Source organism: Limanda limanda, chromosome 1, assembly GCF_963576545.1.
Source record: "Limanda limanda chromosome 1, fLimLim1.1, whole genome shotgun sequence".
NCBI classification, from domain to species: domain Eukaryota; kingdom Metazoa; phylum Chordata; class Actinopteri; order Pleuronectiformes; family Pleuronectidae; genus Limanda; species Limanda limanda.
Window position 1 is genome coordinate 8,044,192 of NC_083636.1, and position 15,568 is coordinate 8,059,759.

Here is a 15,568-nt window from a genome sequence, read left to right on the forward strand (position 1 = left end):
TCATTGGGTATATCAGACTGAAACTCTGTAGATTTGGTTTTAAACACGATTAAAGTGGGATCAATTTAGCTGAATGAATCCAGTAATGAGTCAGAGTCATCATGTCATTGAGATAGTTGTTTTTCGTTTTCGATGCTCCCTCCCCTCCCACTTTGACCACTTCTGTTTTCTGCTGAGGCGCTGCGCTTTTACGCACGGCTCCAGTGACAGTGTGGTGGAGTGTGTGGTGCCATGCAGGCCGTCAGTGTGTGAGGGTTTTCCCAGTTCAAGCTGCCATCGCTGCTCTAAGATGATCCTCCTGTCTGGTCTGCTTGTTATTGTCTGGGGAGAAGCGGCTCTGTGTCTGGGGCCGGATGGAAGCTTCACTTTCAATAGAGATATCCAGCACTACGCCGTGGCCACCAACACGGTTTACGTTGCTACAGATGATACACTGTACCAGCTGAGCCACGACCTGACCCTGGTCCAGCGTGTGACCCAGAGAGGAGTTCTGAAGGGCGAGATGTTTCACCGGGTTTCTGAGACGGATTTCTCGGACGCAACTTTTACCATCAACGTGTTGTTGCCATTCGTTGAGAACGATACTTTGATCAGCTGCGGGGCGATCGACAAAGAGTGTGGCCACTGCGAGATTCTGAAGCTGATGGACATCTCCAGCCTCCAGCACAGTGAGAGCTTCCAGGTGGGATCCCTGGATCACAGCAGCGCGTCCGTCGCAGTCTTGGTGAAGGTGGAGAAGAATCCAACCAAGACCGACACGTTCATTCTGACCGCGATAGAGCAAAGTCCGAAGCAGAAGGAGAGGGCCGAAAACTGCTCAACTAACTTAGCCACTGTCCAGCTCCAGAACGCGGAGGAGAACCAGAATGGAGGCATATTTTCTCTCAATGAAAATCAAGGCGTGCCATCGATCAAAAGCATTGACAAAGTGGAGTTTGTGGAGTTTGTGGATGGATTTCAGATCAGTTCCACCATGTATCTGCTCTCCAACGTGCGCTCTGCTGATACAAGCAACAGAATCCGTCTGATTTGGCTCGAGGGTAAAGGCAGCAAGACACTGACTCTCAAGTCGCTGCGAGGTGCGACTCTCAGGGTCTCTGAGGCCGGAGGTCACAGACTCGTGGCCTCCTCGGTGATCCCGGGGGCGCAGCCGGTGCTGTGGAGCGGAGTGTTCAGTGCGGACGTGGGACGGACCAACACCGAGCTGCTTGTGTTTGACATCAGCCCGGATTTCACCGGAAAAGCGAATACAGATCCAGACTTCTACAGCGGCAGCAGAGAGTCCAGTGCCCCCGAGGTAATGGGTCCATTTCTGAAGCTTTTATAGATTCGATAACAAAATAATTAATAATCAATATATTGGTCATCCAGTAACTGAAAGTAGGCAGCCAGTGGGTTGTATGAGAGTCCAGCTGGTAGCTACTGAGTTGATCTTATTGAAGAGCAAAATATATAAGAAATAAAGTGTATAACTAATAAGTGACATGCATTTTATTCATTAAAAAAGTAAAATCCAACACTAAGGCTAGACTTACAGCTTCAGTCATTGGATTTAAAACATGAACATGACCCTCTGTACCTGAGAACTTGGTATTGAGCCTTGAGTAATGACATGTTATTTCAAGTACCTCTTCTTTCGAGCTCTGTTGGCTCCAGATGTGACGATCAATGTGTTTGTGTTTGTCAGCCGAAGACACTGAGGCCGAAAGCCGTGCTCTTCAGGCACAGCAACATGACCTCTGTGCTGGCAGTGAGGCACAATACCTGGGTGGTTTTCTTCATCGGGACTGGAGATGGGCAGCTCATTAAGGTGTGTGTCATCTCAATCTGTACTACTGATATCTTTCATCTGCTTTTATTGTATCAATTATGTCAGTCAGTCAACTTTTATTTGTATAACCCATATTCACAAATTGGGCTTCTAGGGACATTCTCTGTTCTTAACCCTCAGCAAGAATAAGAAAAAGTACCAAATAAAACTCATTTTAGCCAAGGGGGAAATAAAAGCTGCAGGGGATCCCTCTCCCAGGACAGACAGAGGAACGATAGATGTCACCTAGAGCACAGCACATCAACAAAGTAACAATATTTACACATTGATGAGAAAGGACAACGTGTTTGTTTCCATTTTCTTAAATGATGTGGAGCTATAATTATTCAACGCAAAATAAACATAACAAACGGAGAGAGGACAAGCATCGCTATGACATTTCTGTTTAACCTTTTAACCTGAGCAACACAACATACCTTTGCATCATATCATGTATAGTTGATGGCTAAGTGAGGCAACGTAGTGCAAGTCACACGATGTGGACACGACGAGGGATCAGAAAAGCCAGCACGAAGAGTTGAAGATTTCGACACACTGCATTTTTTATTTTCTCCGATGGTGTGAGGACCCAGCGTCCTCCATTAGGACTGAAAGGCACGAGTGGATCAATGTTTGCCTCAACAACCACAATGGTGGCGGTCATAAGCTTGTGTCCTGAACTACACACAGTCCACTGCTTCAACACAACACTCATCGCAGCAGCTGATGATGTTTCCATGATTTCTTCTTTACAGTGTTAGCAAACCGGACTGGATTGAAGTTTAACAATTGGTCAAAGGCAGCAATAATTAAGAAAGAAAGACGTTTAGGATTGTGTCAAATTGAAATTAAAGGGTTAAAAAAACAAACTACAATCTGATTTAGATTAATAATAATCAGCAAGTGTTAATTCACTCTGATGAACATTACTTTGTTTTTATTTCCCCCTTGCACTGTCTTGCTGACGTACATATATACACACTCTGGCATATCAAATGTGTGTTATTCCATAGCTGAAAATAGTCCACAAAAAATGCTATTTTCAGCTAACACGTGAGAAACTGTACAAAGATGTGATCATCGGCACGAGACTTCTAAACTAGCACAGTCAGCAAACAAGCAAAGGCCTAGAAAACAGAGATTTAGTCGCTGTTTACTTCACTGTGACTTATAGGGCGGTAATGCATGAAGTATTGTGTTTGTCATTTTGTGCTGAAAACTGTGATCACATGAGCACACAGACTTTTTCCCTTATCAATGAACAAGCTGAACAAGATCTACTGGTGAACAGATAATATATTTATAGAATTTATTGTTTTATTCTATAACTTTTTTAATAAAGTTATTAACATCCAATTTTTTTTATGAATGTTTTATTTTAATAAAGCTTAAATTAATCCACCCAAAAATTAAGGACAGCAGTTTAAAGACCCTTTTCAGCCTTTTCAACAAATGGAAATATTTTAGCATATCAGGTCGTCTGATGGTATTTGTTCATGACATAAAAAATGTATTAATTTTTTGTCCGTTGTTATGAACACTGGCAGGTAGTCATTTGACTGATCTAAGTTACCTAGTTAGCTGAGCCATCCACCCAAAGACAAACTGGCCACATGAGCTTACAGCTGGTTATAGCCAACTTTATTGTGTCTGCTCATAAACAGAGGAAAATTTACCCTTTTCTCTTTTTATTCACCGATATTGTACCTTTTAAATATTCAACACCACAGCAGCTCAGTTTCTTAGAAACATAACCAGAGCTGTACTCTTGTCATCAGCTCTCTGTGGATAAGGACTATCACACCTCCTGTCCCACGGTGCTCTTCAGAGCTGATGACGATCGCCAAGTGTTTCCCAAGATTCAGCTGGATCCGATTGATCGTAACTATGTGTACGTGCCAGTAAGAAACCAGGTAAGTGCATTCTACATCTAAAAACATACATGTGGTGAACTGATAATTCTGATCCAACTTATCCAGGTTGTATTTTATATTGTTTTAAAGTGTAGCTAAGCTTTGTGTTTTGTCTAGATGAAGCGTGTTCCTGTATCAAAGTGCAACACGTACAGAGATGTGAAGGAGTGTTGGTCTGCACAGGATCCGCAGTGTGTCTGGTGTGGCTCAAAAGATAGGTAAGGAAACATCTGCATCTTTAAACAATCTGTTAACACCTTTCCGAACAATTGTAAAGTCAGTTCTCAGATCTTTTTCTTTTTCTAGTTGCACGTTTGAAGACGACTGTGTAGATTCCGACTGGTTGTCCATTCCTGAGGATTATCAAGAGAAAATGGTTTCCCACAGAGTTGCTAAGGAGCCAACTGGCCAGGTAGAGATAAAGGACAGAGTTTGAACTATATCAGTTGTGTCTGTCGCTTGTTTGTCCTTTAAACCCTCACATCCCGACCTCTCTCAGATCACACTGAACGTCCAGACTCACCTGACCGCAGGCCAGACGGCACGGTCTAACTTCGCCTGTCAGTTTTCTGCAAGGTCCAGTGCGATTCACTGCACCAGTGGCCCTGCTCCGATGTTCCCACAATGCACCTGCATCCTCCCTAATGGCACACTTCCTGAAGAAGGTTAGTAATCTTTGATATATATAATCGCATGTGAATGAGATGCACGCAATTTCCTAGGTATAGAATAGCTGTGTGCGTGAATGGCATCTACTAACATCCAGTTGGTATTTACTAGCTGCATCTCAGTCTGCGTAATAATGGTGAAAGTCAAACTACCAGTGCCAGGATACTGCCACATTACCTCTGTCTTTCTTTGGACTAACTTTCCTCTTCAATGCAACTGTTCATCACTAAAAACTATGATGAGATGAACTTTCTTTGCTGTAATGTTCATTGTTTGGTTTATCTCTCCAGTCTTTGTAAAAATTAGACTTGGGACGATGCAGTTATCGGAACGACTGACGCTGACCAAGTGCTCTGACATCGCGGGTCCGCCAACCTCTGTCCTGTAAGTCCACCGCTGCTCTATACAAATCAAAACACTTACTGTGATCACATGTTTAATATCGATCAAAAAAAAATCTGCTCTTGAGAATGAAGTCGCAATTTTAAGGTACAGTTTGTGTCAGAGGCGGAATATCAGGAGATCAGCCTGTCACATGAGGGAGTGCGGAGGATATTATAATTATTTTAATATTCTCTCTTGTACAGAAGGAAAATAGCTACGTGATATGTAAAGATGTTTTGTAGTTTGTCGATCATAAAAACACTTTTTTTTTTGTTCTTGCAATATTTCGGCTGTTTTTTCTTCCTAAAATTACGAATGTATTTTCCCAATGCCATGCCCTTTTCTCATAAAAATGTACTTCATTCTTGTAAAATGTAACATTTTCCTTAAAAAAATAAAAATTTGTCTGTGGTTTTGGTATTCTGGTGCCTGTTTAGTAAGGTCTGATTTCCTTTTAGGTGTCGGCAGTGTTTCAAGGCCGGATGCGACTGGAGCAAAAACAAGTGTTCCTGGGCAAATGGAGTCAGAAATGTGATTATGCCCATTTTAATCTATCTACCATATGTATTTCCAGTTTTCCTATGTATTGTACCACATTGGAGACATTATTTTATAGTGAAATTGATGTTGAAACCCTGGTGGACATTCATCTCAGCAATTATCAAAAAACTAGATCAAACATCAGACAGGAAATTTGTTGATTTTGCTTTGATTTAAATCCCAATCTCAGCATCTCTTCCCTTGTCAGGAATACCAAATATTATTTTTTTGTATTTTTCTCTATACATACATGCAACATGTAAATAAGATGGAATTAAAGTAGTTGGATTCTACCATGCTAGCTGTTTTCTACTGTTATCTTAGCTGTTAATTCCTGCGAATGTCTGTAAACCTGCTGAATTTACTCCTCCTGCTTCCTCCTGCAGGACAGTGTTTGCAAAAGGATGGTGTCAGGAACAAAGTTTTCTGTGAGTCCGAACCCTCGACTCCCACACACGTGCTTCCCTCTGAAGTTCACGTTATTCACATTCAGTCCAATTCAAAACATCAGTAGGCAGTACTAGATAATTATCTCTGTGTGTGTGTTTTACCTTCAGACGCCAGAGATCTCCTCCATCGATCCCGGCGTCGTGTCTTTCTACGGCAGAAACCACGCGGTGTTATACGGTCGTAACCTCAGTGACGTGACCAGAGTGAGGATACAGGCGCACACAGAATGCAAGCCACAAGAGTGAGTCAGCTCACGGACGACTAAGATTATGCATTATGCAAAGAGAGAAGGCTTTAAAGGGAAATAACACCTGTCGTATTCTTGACACATTCTTCAAGGTGACGGTATTGACAGGTGACTCGATACATGTCAGTGTCCTGTCACTACATATGAATGTGCTTCTCTTTCCTAAAGCCAGAAACTGGGTGTGGATGTCAAATATGGTTCTGCTCACAGACGTAACTAATTACTTGGTTTTTTATCTTTAAAACATTTTTAAAAGCGATGGTAATTATCAAAAAAGACAAACACTGCAATAGAAAAATGTTGCGCTGCTGAATGTGTTTATCCAGCGATGGACAGAATAACTTATACGTGTGATGTTTCCCTTTAAAACAATATCACTCTGACAGACTTTTTGGTGTCTGATGGTAAACTTGAAATTAAATCTGTTTAAGGATTCAGCGATAAGATAATTTTTGATTCTTGTGACCTTGGGCGTTGTCCATTTCAGCTTCATTTTTTAGGTTGTGATATGATATATGATGTATAACACCTGTAGACTTATGATTCTGATGTGTTAAGCTTATAAAAAAGCATTTAAGTGATGTTTAATTACGTCCTTATGTTTCTTCTCTCTCATCCCGTGCGTACCTGTCAGATCTCCTGTTTGGAACAACATGGGCACGAGTCTGATGTTCCACATTCCCACTGCGGATAGTAAAGGCGTGGTCAAAGTCTGTGCCCTCCTCCCAGACGGTAGTTGCCACGGCAGCAGCAACATCACCTACCAGTCATCCCCATCCTGCTCCAACATTGTACCAAACAGCACCTGGCTCAGGTATGTTTGATTTGTTGGTTATTTCATCCTGAATTGCACAATGTCACTCAGTAGAACACAAACCTCCACCAAGTTCGCCACATTTAAATTAACTAGATCCAGATTTTTGGATCCAGACTAAATTCCACACAGTCTTAAATATCCCTCCCCTAAACGTGTCTGTTTTAATAATCCTCTTGAGACATCAATAAAAATGATGTAAAATGCCCTGTATCACAATGTTATGGAAACAGAAAACAAATTCTGGATCAGCACCGAAATTAGATAAGTTCTTCCCTGACCCATAATGCATCCTTTCTACTAACTAACAAACAAACCCCCCTAAAAACATGAAAGTCTGTCATCGCCTTACCGAGCGACCGGCCATATGCAGCCACTTGCTATATCTGTCATTTGGAATTAAAAGCCCTGTATCTTTTCTTATAGTCTTATGGTATATAACCTCCTTGGTGGAGGTAAAAATGTCCAGATATATTAATGGGAAAACATCTGATTTTATTGGGATAATGACGTTTCCATCAGCTGCAGAAATGTTTGAAGTGTGAACTTATCGCACATCACTGATGGAAATATATCAGTGAAAGCAGTGTAGTAGAAAATTAACTAAGCAAGGTTGAAAAAGTATTTTGTATTTGGACAGTAAGTGTTTGAAGCCTTCTCAAGAGACTTTTATGACTTGTATTTACATACAACGAATGTGTGATGACTTGAGCTGTTTTATGGTCTGAACTGTTTATGACGTCAATACAGTGAGACCTTTTGCGATTTAATTACCCATCAAAGGAAGGAGTGTATCTCTTCTTATCACCTCAGGAAACACATGTGAATCAGCTGTTATGTTTAGTTTCCTGTCCTTCCCCCACATATGGAACCTGTCTTGATTTAATCAGAGAGACAGCCTTCAGCCCTCCTATATAAGATCTGTGTTTTTGACTGTTCTGCATCTTCACTCTGAGTTCCTTGGGACTCCTTGTGTTGCCCCTTATTAAATACACGTAGATAACTTTGTTGTTTCCAGCCTCTTGTATCTCCAGATTTCCATCACAGCAAATACGAAGAAGAAAATGTTTTTGTTTTGGGGAAGTTGTTATACAAGAACTTCTCAAGCAGTAACTTCTTTAAAGTCTTTAAAGTGCTTCAGTCGTCAAGGACTAAGTAGAGGATGTAAAATATATTGAGACTGTGCCAATCTCGTAAAGAGCTTGAACAAGCACATCATCACATAATCAATTCTGAAATGGAAGAGTAAGGATTCTGATAAAACAAGATCATCACTGGGATCAGTTTTTGCAGCTCATTTTAATGGGGAGGGGACACAAAGCAATGTGCACAGAGATAAATACAATAAGTACATAAGACCAGTAAAAATTTAAGTAGGCTATTTCTAGATGCACCACCGGCTTTGGGAAAGATTGCCACTTCCCCAAAGCAATGTCTTTCACCTTGAGACCACTTCCTCTTTTACTTGCAGCAACTTCCACTTCTGCTATGTCTTTGACACTTTGCAAAAACTTGATACATTTTTTTGTGGTACCACAAAAAAATGTATCAAGTTTTTGCAAAGGACATGAATGTTTAATAACACAGCAGGTGTGCAAAGAAAGTAATGTGACATTATTTAGTCTTTTTGGATTTTAGATCCTCTGTGATGTCATCAAGGTTTGAAGGGGATCGGGCTGCTTCATTTAATGTCAGTATTATGGTGACAGGCTCATTGTGGTGACGGTTTTCTAAGGCTTAACTCAATTAGTTCACTTAACTGCGATAAACACATTAGCGAGTTGAACCCCCAGCCCCTTTCTTTCTCTCTCTCTGTCTCTGATTGGCTGCTGCCCTGTCTCCTGGTAGTGGGAAGAGGAAGTTGACAATCATAGGCTCTCATCTGGACTTTGTGGAAGGTGTCACGCAGAGCCACGCCCCACAGGAAGTCCGACTTCCTGAAAACAGGAGCTATCAGGTGGGTCTTGAGACGGGCAGTGTTCCACTGTCTGGTTTAACGTCACACTGAATTACACTACACTGTCACAACATGGCAAATAATCCCAAGTAACCTTTAGTATTATGTCTATTATTTGATATAACATTTGTAATAGTCACATGTATCTTTTCAAAGTCACAAACTCTTGCCGCTTTCAGACTTTTTTTGGGACGTTTCTTTCCAGCCCCTTAATGTTCTGGAAATGCTGCTGCTGTTTGAGCGTGTCTGCCCAGACAGTCTTCTGCTGCCTTCTTCATGTCTGAAAAACAAACTGTAGATAATGTCTAGATCCAATTTTCCAGAGTCCATGACTGAAAACAGTGAGAAGCTCATATGTCAAACCTTGTCACATTATTAAATCATGCTATTGAAATTGTTTATTAGAATTAACCCCTTGGGATGCATCAACTTGTTTTCAGTACAAGTACATTTTGACAAGATATGGAAAGATAATATGGATTGAATATTTGCTTGAAAATAATTCCAATCAGAAGGAGCTTTAAACAGAAATGCTTTGTGTTTACAAAATACTTATTTGTACATATAATATTTATTGTTTGTACTTGTTTGTACGGAATTTGGAAGGCCATTTGTTTCTGAAGCCTCATTAGAAACAAGTAGTTTATTTGATTGTCAGATATGTTTTGTGTTTCCAAACCAAAATGCATTAGAATGCTGCACTGAGATCTAGCAGAACGAGGACAGACACAAGTCCCTGATCTGAATCTATTAGAAGGTCATTAGTGACTTTTGCCAAGGCTGTATCTGTGCTGTGATTGGCTCTAAACCCAGACTGAAAGTCTTCATATATATTGTTTTCCTGGAGAAACTCACACAGCTGATTGGCTACAACTTTTTCTAAGATTTTAGACAGGAAGGGGAGATTAGATATTGTCCTGTAATTGGCTATAACACAGAATGTTCCTTTTAATTCTCTGCAGAATCTCATCTTTGAAACAGTTGCAGCTGTAAATGCACAGGGGCCTTTTCCCAGCACAGTTTTTCTGAAAGTAGGCAATAAAACGTTGCCCTGCACCCCAACCATCACCTTCTACCCAGAGCCCAAGTTTATCAGCTTCAAATCCATCCTTGTCGGGGACGACGTGCGCATCACCATAGAGGTAAAGAATTGTTCTCATCTTTTTATCACACATTCACAAACACAGGGCCTTAAAAAGTTCAGCTTTTGTTTTCGTCTCAGAAAAAGGCAGACAAACTGGAGATGAATGAAACAGAGTTGTCAATATGGGGCGTTGAGGGAGGACATCATTACCCCTGCATCATGACAGCCAAAGAAAGACACAAAGAGACTGAAACGTTTTCCTGTGAAATCCAAGTCACACAGGTTGCTGAATTTCAGATTTTAATGGTGAGTCTAAAAGTCACAGAAACAGAGCAAGCCAGATCTTATTTCCTCACAAGTATTTTGTGGTACTAAAGTTCCAAAGTAGTTAACATATATTTGTTGTCAAATTTATTTCAAATATACTGTGATTATTGCTTACTTACAGATAAAGTATGGGGACAAGATGGTGAAACTCCAAAATAAACCACCGTTTCAGTTTATTTGGGTGCTGCTCGTTCTGTTGCTGATATCCTGCATTATCATCATCAGTGAGTACAAAAAGTCCAGCTGAGCGAATTGGACCAATGTCGTTCCAACAAGAAAACTATTTCCTCTTTTTTTATCTGCAAAATTCAACCACTTGGTTTTGACCCCCAGTGGTGGTGATGGTTTACCGCAGCAAACAGAAAAAGCTCACTGCTAAGATGAACAGTGTCATGGAAAACCTGGAGCTGGACATCAGCAACGATATCAGACAAGGTCAGTCACAAAGTCCGTATGGAATGAGGAAGGTGCGGATCAAGTATCAACGCTTTAATAGAAACTTCCATCCCGACTGCGTAATCCTCTTCCTCTGCTGTTCATCTGCAGCCTTTGCTTTAAACAGAATCAGACGCGTTCCCTATGGTGCATTTACAGCAATATATTCATACGCATAAGATAAATGAACAAATTGACACGAGGGTTCCTGTATGTCTTCAAGTGTTGGAAAGCATTCAGCCACTTTGTATATGAAAGTCCGGTGACATCACAATGCCCCACTTTAGCACAATGCACGTCTTAAAGAGACTTGAGTTAAAACCAATTGTTTCAGACGTTGAGGAGGAAAAGAGGAGCTGCAGCAACGGACAGTATGAAGAAGGCGACGTGTTTGTAGTTAGATGAAGACGTCCCTTTCACTGATCATTAGAGCATGTCAACATTTTCAAGTTATTACCCAAATTCAAATGATGAACCTGAATATAGGCATAATATGTCTCCTTGAATAAGCAAGATAATAATAGTATAGTATAAAGTGTTGTTTTAGCATCCAAACTTAAAGTCGAGTTTTGAAAAGTTAGTTGCAGAACCGCATCCTGTTGTGACCTCAAAATGGAAACTTGCTTCACAAGCTTTTTTTTATCTCACACTGCAGAGGTGTGTGTGTGTGTGTGTGTGTGTGTGTGTGTGTGTGTGTGTGTGTGTGTGTGTGTGTGTGTGTGTGTGTGTGTGTGTGTGTGTGTGTGTGTGTGTGTGTGTGTGTGTGTGTGTGTGTGTGTGTGTGTGTGTGTGTGTGTGTGTGTGTGTGGAGGTGGTCCGATCATCTGGCGTTTGATGACTTCCCCTCAACAGTGATGTGATGGCACTAAATTAGATCTATGAGCCTTTGCTTCTCCTTTCGCTTCTCAAAAGTGATCGCAGCGAAACACTAAGATTTTGAGTGTCTTCTATAGAAATGACTGCACGAGTTTTCCTAATATAACACGTGGCCCCACCGAACATTATTTAGAAAAAAGCAATGTCATTGCAAAAAGCAACTGTGTTGTAAAATGCCCTTTTCCAGATTAAAGACAAGTTGAACGAGAACGGCGCCCCTACTGAGCTGATTTGAAAACGCAGTTTGAAGGACTGAAGAGCTGCTCCTGGAGCTGAGCTGCCTGAGCCACGACAGGAAGGTGGCAGGAGCCGGTAACCGTCATTTGTGTGTTAAGTAGTAATTGGCAGGGTTTCCTTATTTGTCAGTGACACGTATCATGTCTGTAGTTCATTTGTGTCGAGCATTTACTGGTTAAAGGTTCATTGTGTAGGATCTAGTGCCATCTAGCAGTGAGGGTGGAGATTGCTACCAACTGAATATCCTATGCTATGACCTATTCAGTAATGAGGATTCAGGTGATTGCATAACGATCCAAAAATGATTAGGAAAAGGATTGTCTATTTAAGTTTAATGGCCATAGATTGCCTTAAATCCTCCACAATGAATCTTCCACTGTTCACTGTTGCGATATGAAGTTAAATACACAAAGTCAAAAGTGTCACAAAAAGTGTTAATCTGTAAATCATAGTCTTTTATCAATATCATTCATGTAAAGCAGGGTGGACGTGACATCAACAGTCGGTATAAACATTGTGTAATTCACAGCCTGGAGTCTGTTCAACTTTTGTATCAACTCTGTGACTCAAAAGAAAAGGTATAAAAACATCATCAAATCAAAGTAGCGAGACGTGTAAATGCATCAATAAACATTCAAAGTATTTGGTAAAAAAACAAAACACTGTTGGTGTCTTTAATTGGAAACCTGGGCTTGTTGTATTGCAAGTTTAATGTGAAGCAGTGTAGGGGTCAGAGGTCAGGCTGGGGCCCGGTCAGTCTGCGCCACAGATCCCAGTTCTTCCAGCTGCAGCTGCTGGGCGCTCTCCAGATCCTGCAGCCTGCAACGCAGGAGAGACAAGTCCCTCTGGTTGAGGTCCTGCAGAACACACAGGAAGAGCATGGTGACGCTAAAACAGCCTCGACTCACACGAAGGTACAGCACCAACTCTCTGGAATTCATTGTGTTCTATCTGGTTATTACTGTGGTCGACAAGCTGGGACACTTGTCACATTTGAACACTATACTGTCTCGGAGCAACTTCACACTGCACTAAGTGTAAAAATAAATATTGGACGTCAAATCATCAGGTTTAAAAATTAATGCTGCTCCATGTCTGCTGGGGGATGAAACCATAGACATATATATAAAAGATGGACAACACGTCTTAACGTTCTCTTACTATCCAGAAAAGAAACCAAAATATGAATGCTGCCGTCTCAGCTTTCAATCATAACGTTTCACCTCATTTTTATAGCATCAAATAACTAATTATAACCAAAGGTATCAGAAAAAAATGAGAACTTGAACATCAGGGTGAAAACAATTAACTTTAAATGAGAAGCATTCAATGGGTTTTTTGATTTCTTTTAGTTTTTAGTTTGTTCCAGGTCCCGACCATTAGCATACAGGAGGCTCTTTGTTACACTGCAAGCAGTCATGTCGTCCATCTTTTCATACAGTCTATACAGATGAATGTTTAGGCTGATTCAAAGTTGCCAACAACCAATTAATGCAGGTTAAATGAAAAAAAAAAGTAAATCACATCTCTAATTCATTTTACTGCCAAATACCATTCATCATATCTATTTACTTCTAAAACATTTGAAGGTTTAACTCATTTGGAGGAGGTCTGACACTGAAGCAGTCAGATCGGCCTTCAGAGAGCTCAACAGAGCTCATAGACTCAACTTGTGCCTCTCTGAGGACAAGGGGAAGCTCCAGGCAGCAGGTAATGTGTTCATTATACACTGCCCAAAAAAATTAAAGGAACACTTTGAAAACACATCAGATCTCATTGTGAAAAAAAATTATGTTGGATATTTATACTGATATGGACAGTTTAATGTCTTAAGAACAAAAGGATGCCACATCTTTGATGGAAATAAAAGTTTTCAGCCTACAGAGGGCTCAATTTTATAGACACCCCGAAAATCATAGTGAAAAAGTGATGTGGCAGGCTTGTCCAATTTGCCAAAATTCAATTTCAACTCAAAATGCTTCTCAATATCTTGTGTTGCCCCCACGTGATTGTATGCATGCTTGACAACGTCGCGGCATGCTCCTAATGAGACAACGGATGGTGTCTTGTGGGATGTCCTCCCAGATCTGTCTAAGGGCATCAGTGAGCTCCTGTAAAGTCTGAGGAGCAACCTGGCGGCGTCTGATGGACCGAAACATAATGTCCCAGAGGTGTTCTATCGGGTTTAGGTCAGGTGATCGTGAGGGCCATTCAATTGCATCAATTTCTTCATCCTCCGGGTACTGCCTGCATACCCTTGCCACATGAGGCCTGGCATTATCGTGCATCAGGAGGAACCCAGGACCTACTGCACCAGCGTAGGGTCTGACCATGGGTTCAAGGATTTCATCTCGATACCTAATGGCAGTAAGACTGCCGTTCTCTAGCCTGTAGAGGTCTGTGCGTCCCTCCATGGATATGCCTCCCCAGACCATCACTGACCCACCACCAAACCGGTCATGCTGAACGATGTTGCAGGCAGCAGAGCGTTCTCCTTGGCTTCTCCAGACCCTTTCACGTCTATCACAGGTGCTCAGGGTGAACCTGCTCTCATCTGTGAAAAGCACAGGGCGCCAGTGGCGGACATGCCAATTCTGGTGTTCTATAGCAAATGCCAATCGAGCTCCACGGTGCTGGGCAGTGAGCACAGGGCACACTACAGGACGTCGCGCCCTGAGGCCACCCTCATGAAGTCTGTTTCTGACTGTTTGGGCAGAGACATTCACACCAGTTGCCTGCTGGAGGTTATTCTGTAGGGCTCGGGCAGTGCTCAACCTGTTCCTACTTGCACAAAGCAGCAGATATCGGTCCTGCTGATGGGTTGAGGACCTTCTACGGCCCTGTCCAGCTCTCTTAGAGTAACTGCCTGTCTCCTGGAATCTCCTCCATGTTCTGGAGATTATGCTAGGAGACACATCAAATCTCCTTGAAACGGCACGCATGGATGTGCCATCCTGGAGGAGTTGGACAATCTGTGCAGCTTCTGTAGGGTTAACAAATCGCCTCATGCTCCCAGTAGAGATAATGACTCTAGCTAAAGCCAACACTAATGGAAAACCAGTCGAAGTGATCAAGAGGGAGAAACTTGAAATGGCCTCCACATGCAAAACCACTCCTATTTTGGGGGTCGTCTCATTGTTGCCCCTCTAGTGCACCTGTTGTTAATTCCATCAACACCAATGCAACTGAAACTGATGAACAACCCCCTCTGCTACTTAACTGACCAGATAATTATCAAAAAAGTGCAATTGAATTCATGCCATACCCTGATAAAAAAGTGTTCCTTTAATTTTTTTGAGCAGTGTATGTGGAAGTGGAGGAGGATGGAGAGGGACAATGAGGAATTTCAGCTTCTCTGACAGTTTAGTGAAGCCTCAGAGCTATTAGGATGAAGGAACAGATGGCATCCAAAAAGCTTAATATAGCTATGGATAGAGACTGTATATAAAGGTTTGGACAACATGTCTCCATTTCCAGAAACAGTTCCTGGTGATTTCTGAGTTTCTGATATTTCTGACTGTTGCCATCTAGACAGACAGACTCCGTAAATGTTTGATGATGATCAGCATGATAAATCATTTTCAAATATGTTTCTGAGGAAATTCTTTGTAACACGGTTTTTACAAAATCTATTAAACACTTCTTTTGACACCCCATCTACCAAATATATTCCTGTGAGAAGAAGTCTTTAGTTTTTATAATGACATACATTTTTTGCAAACACATGATCAAGTTGAGTTTTTAGTTGTTTGTATAGTTACTTGATCATTTCATGCTCATGACATGACAAGACTAAATTAAAGATGTTTCTCATGTCCATATTAT

General features: G+C 41.4%; 1 protein-coding gene across 1 annotated transcript; it reads left to right on the top strand.

Moving 5' to 3' along the window:
• Positions 1-286: 286 nt before the first annotated feature.
• LOC133012327 (plexin-C1-like) lies at positions 287-10,442 on the top strand. Its single transcript, XM_061080305.1, has 15 exons — positions 287-1,297; positions 1,688-1,810; positions 3,589-3,723; positions 3,841-3,941; positions 4,030-4,135; positions 4,223-4,388; positions 4,683-4,776; positions 5,235-5,307; positions 5,703-5,744; positions 5,874-6,007; positions 6,648-6,827; positions 8,676-8,784; positions 9,747-9,926; positions 10,007-10,174; positions 10,317-10,442. The coding sequence occupies exons 1-15, from the start codon at positions 290-292 to the stop codon at positions 10,440-10,442; spliced, it is 2,745 nt and encodes a 914-aa protein (XP_060936288.1). The 5' UTR covers positions 287-289.
• Positions 10,443-15,568: the final 5,126 nt, after the last annotated feature.